This window comes from Hyalella azteca, unplaced genomic scaffold (genome assembly GCF_000764305.2).
Source record: "Hyalella azteca isolate HAZT.00-mixed unplaced genomic scaffold, Hazt_2.0.2 contig9035, whole genome shotgun sequence".
NCBI classification, from domain to species: Eukaryota; Metazoa; Arthropoda; class Malacostraca; order Amphipoda; family Hyalellidae; genus Hyalella; species Hyalella azteca.
In genome coordinates this window covers 33,649-36,666 of record NW_025939115.1, presented here as the reverse complement: position 1 = coordinate 36,666, position 3,018 = coordinate 33,649, and the positions used below count along the sequence as shown (strand labels likewise).

Sequence of the window (3,018 nt, the reverse complement as noted above, 5' to 3'; positions counted from 1 at the left end):
GGATTCGGATAGCACGTAAATCGGCCGCCTATGTCCGCTTCAGCTCAGGGTTTTAATGTCAGCCTCTGGGAAGCTCGCTTGTTCGGTATGACTCGGCTCGGCCAACCCTTAATTCTCGTACTGTCAGGCGAGTATAAAGTCGGGAAGTAAGTTTTGATCAGAAGCAGATTTCGATCGGTTGACCATGCAGACCCAGAATATCTTTGCGCCGAATGTAGCGACTATCCAGCCGAAGCCTAGGCGGTCACCGATTTTTTTTTTTTTTTTTAAGGATAACCTATGCCGGTCTCTGAATTTTGATGAGATGATGAGATTGAAGGATATGCCGTCTTCTTCCAAGAAAAATAATGAAATCCTGAAATCGGAATGGCAGTGCGTGAGGAAGTGGTTGAATCTTGCTTACCTCAATTCTCATTTGATGCTAAACTTGTTCTAATAACTGAACTCCATTTTGACGCAGTTTTCTCAGACATACCATTTTCCGTCGTCAGAAAATGAAATTTGAAATTTTCTGGCTCTATTTTTTCATTTGGTGCTCATCCAATACCCTAGACTCTTCGTATAGTCTGATTCGGAAAACTCGTCACTGAGCCGGGACGTGATCACATTATAGTTACATTTAGTCGTTGCTCTTTCATTTATATCAACCCTGCACTTATTATCCTTGTCACATTTCTATTGTAGGCTTCCACAGGAAACTCCGGCGATTTTCAACTTGAAAGTGCGCATTTTCAACTTGAAAATGCTCATTTTCTCGAACATGTTCCTCCGCCGCACGTACCTAACTCCTACCCCTCGTGTTCAGATTGTTCGATGTGGGAGGCCAGCGGTCTGAACGCAAGAAATGGATTCACTGTTTCGAGGACGTGACCGCCATCATTTTTTGTGTGGCCATGAGCGAGTACGACCAAGTGCTACACGAGGATGAGACTACCGTGAGTGATGATACCGCCATCATTAGTGATGATACGTCATCATAAGTACTCATCATCTCTTATGTCACCATTATCAATTATCAATCTATCATCAGCAGAAGTTCCCCACCACTATTTTAGACCTCCCTGAACCCCAGCAAATTATAAGCGGGTCTGACTCAGCATTAGGTGCCGCCCAGGATTCGGGGTGCACGTAAATCAGCCGCTCATGTCCGCTTTGGCGGGGCTTGAAGGGCAGCCCTGAGCAGCTTGCACGCTCGGTGTGACCCGGCCAGGCCAACCCTTGTCATACTTTCAAGACCCACTTCTCATACTCTCAGGACACACTTCTCTGAATTTCAGGATACACTTCTTTTACTCTCAGGAAACACTATTCATACTCTCAGGAAACGCTCCTCTTAATTTCAGGAAACACTATTCATACTCTCAGGAAACACTTCTTTTACTCTCAAGTAACTATGAAGTCAGAAATATTAATTCTGACCAGAAACTGATTTCGATCGAGCGGCCAAGCAAACCAATAACTTTGCTCCGAGTGTAGCGACTCTTCGGCCGATGCCTATGTGGTCCCCAAATTTTGTTAAGGCCCTCCCACACCACCACCATTACAGGCCTCCCTAGTTTCTTTGCTCTTAGTGTAGCGACTCTTCGGCCGAAGCCTATGCGGTCCCCAAATTTTGTTAAGGCCCTCCCACACCACCACCATAACAGGCCATCCTAGTAACTTTGTTCTGAGTGTAGCGACTCTTCGGCCGATGCCTATGCGGTCCCCAAATTTTGTTAAGGCCCTCACACACCAGCACCATTACAGGCCTCCCTAACGCCCCCCTCTGCCCCCCAGAACCGCATGCAGGAGTCCCTGAAGCTCTTCGACTCGATCTGCAATAACAAATGGTTCACGGACACCTCCATCATCCTCTTCCTGAACAAGCGCGACCTCTTCGCTGCCAAGATCAAGAAGAGTCCTCTCACCATCTGCTTCCCTGAGTATAATGGTGAGTATCTTGTGTATTGTGCTCGCTATCTTCCCTGAGTATAATGGTGAGTATCTTGAATGTGATGGTGAGTAATGTGCTTCCCTGAGTATAATGGTGAGTATCTGGAGTATTGTGCTCACCATCTGCTTCCCTGAGTATAATGGTGAGTATCTGGAGTAATGTGCTCATTATCCGCCTCCCTGAGTATAATGGTGAGTATCTGAAGTAATTAATGTGCTCACTATCTGCTTTCCTGTGCATAATTGTGAGTACCTATCTTGAGCATAACGAGTAATGTGCTCACTATCTTCCCTGAGTATAATGGTGAGTAGCTTGAGTGTAAAGGTAAGCAATGGTGAGTATTCTGAGTAATGTGCTCACTATCTGAATTCCTGAGTATAATTGTGAGTAATGTGCTCATGATGTACTTACTTGCGAAGTCTTAGCCCATCAATTATTTGTCTTAGCCCAGCAAAACCCGGACGGTCTTTGAGGAACAGTTTATGTAGTCCAAGCCAACCACTGCATTGGTCTGGCGCACCGCGACGTCCTCACTCCATGCCGCCACCCCCCCGACTGTCCGGCAGTCGAGCTTACCGTCTTATATATACCGGCAACCCGCAAGCTCCGCGCCCCTCCCTAACTTTACCCTGAACCATTGCGTCTCCCATCTGATCTAATTACTATGACCCACTATTGGCCCTTGCTGTTGATCCGTAGGCGCCCAGGAGTTCGACGCGGCCTCTAACTACATCCAGATGTTATGGCCCACTATTGACCCACTTATGACCCACTATTGACCCACTTATGCCCCACTATTGACCCACTTATGCCCCACTAATGACCCACTTATGCCCCACAGGCGCCCAGGAGTTCGACGCTGCCTCTAACTACATCCAGATGTTATGACCCACTATTGACCCACTATTGCCCCACTTATGCCCCACTATTGACCCACTTATGCCCCACTATTGACCCACTTATGACCCACAGGTGCCCAGGAGTTCGACGCGGCCTCTAACTACATCCAGATGTTATGACCCACTATTGACCCACTTATGACCCACTATTGACCCACTTATGCCCCACTATTGACCCACTTATGC

At 47.2% G+C, this 3,018-nt stretch overlaps 1 protein-coding gene across 1 annotated transcript in view; it reads left to right on the top strand.

Annotated features, from left to right (window-relative positions):
• Nucleotides 1–806: 806 nt before the first annotated feature.
• Nucleotides 807–3,018, top strand: part of LOC108671783 (guanine nucleotide-binding protein G(o) subunit alpha) — a gene marked incomplete in the record, with an annotated part of 4,474 nt that continues 2,262 nt past the window's right edge. Inside the window, 3 exon segments of the mRNA XM_018159357.2 lie at nucleotides 807–935; nucleotides 1,777–1,930; nucleotides 2,633–2,672. Coding sequence (XP_018014846.1) covers nucleotides 894–935; nucleotides 1,777–1,930; nucleotides 2,633–2,672 — 236 coding nt within the window.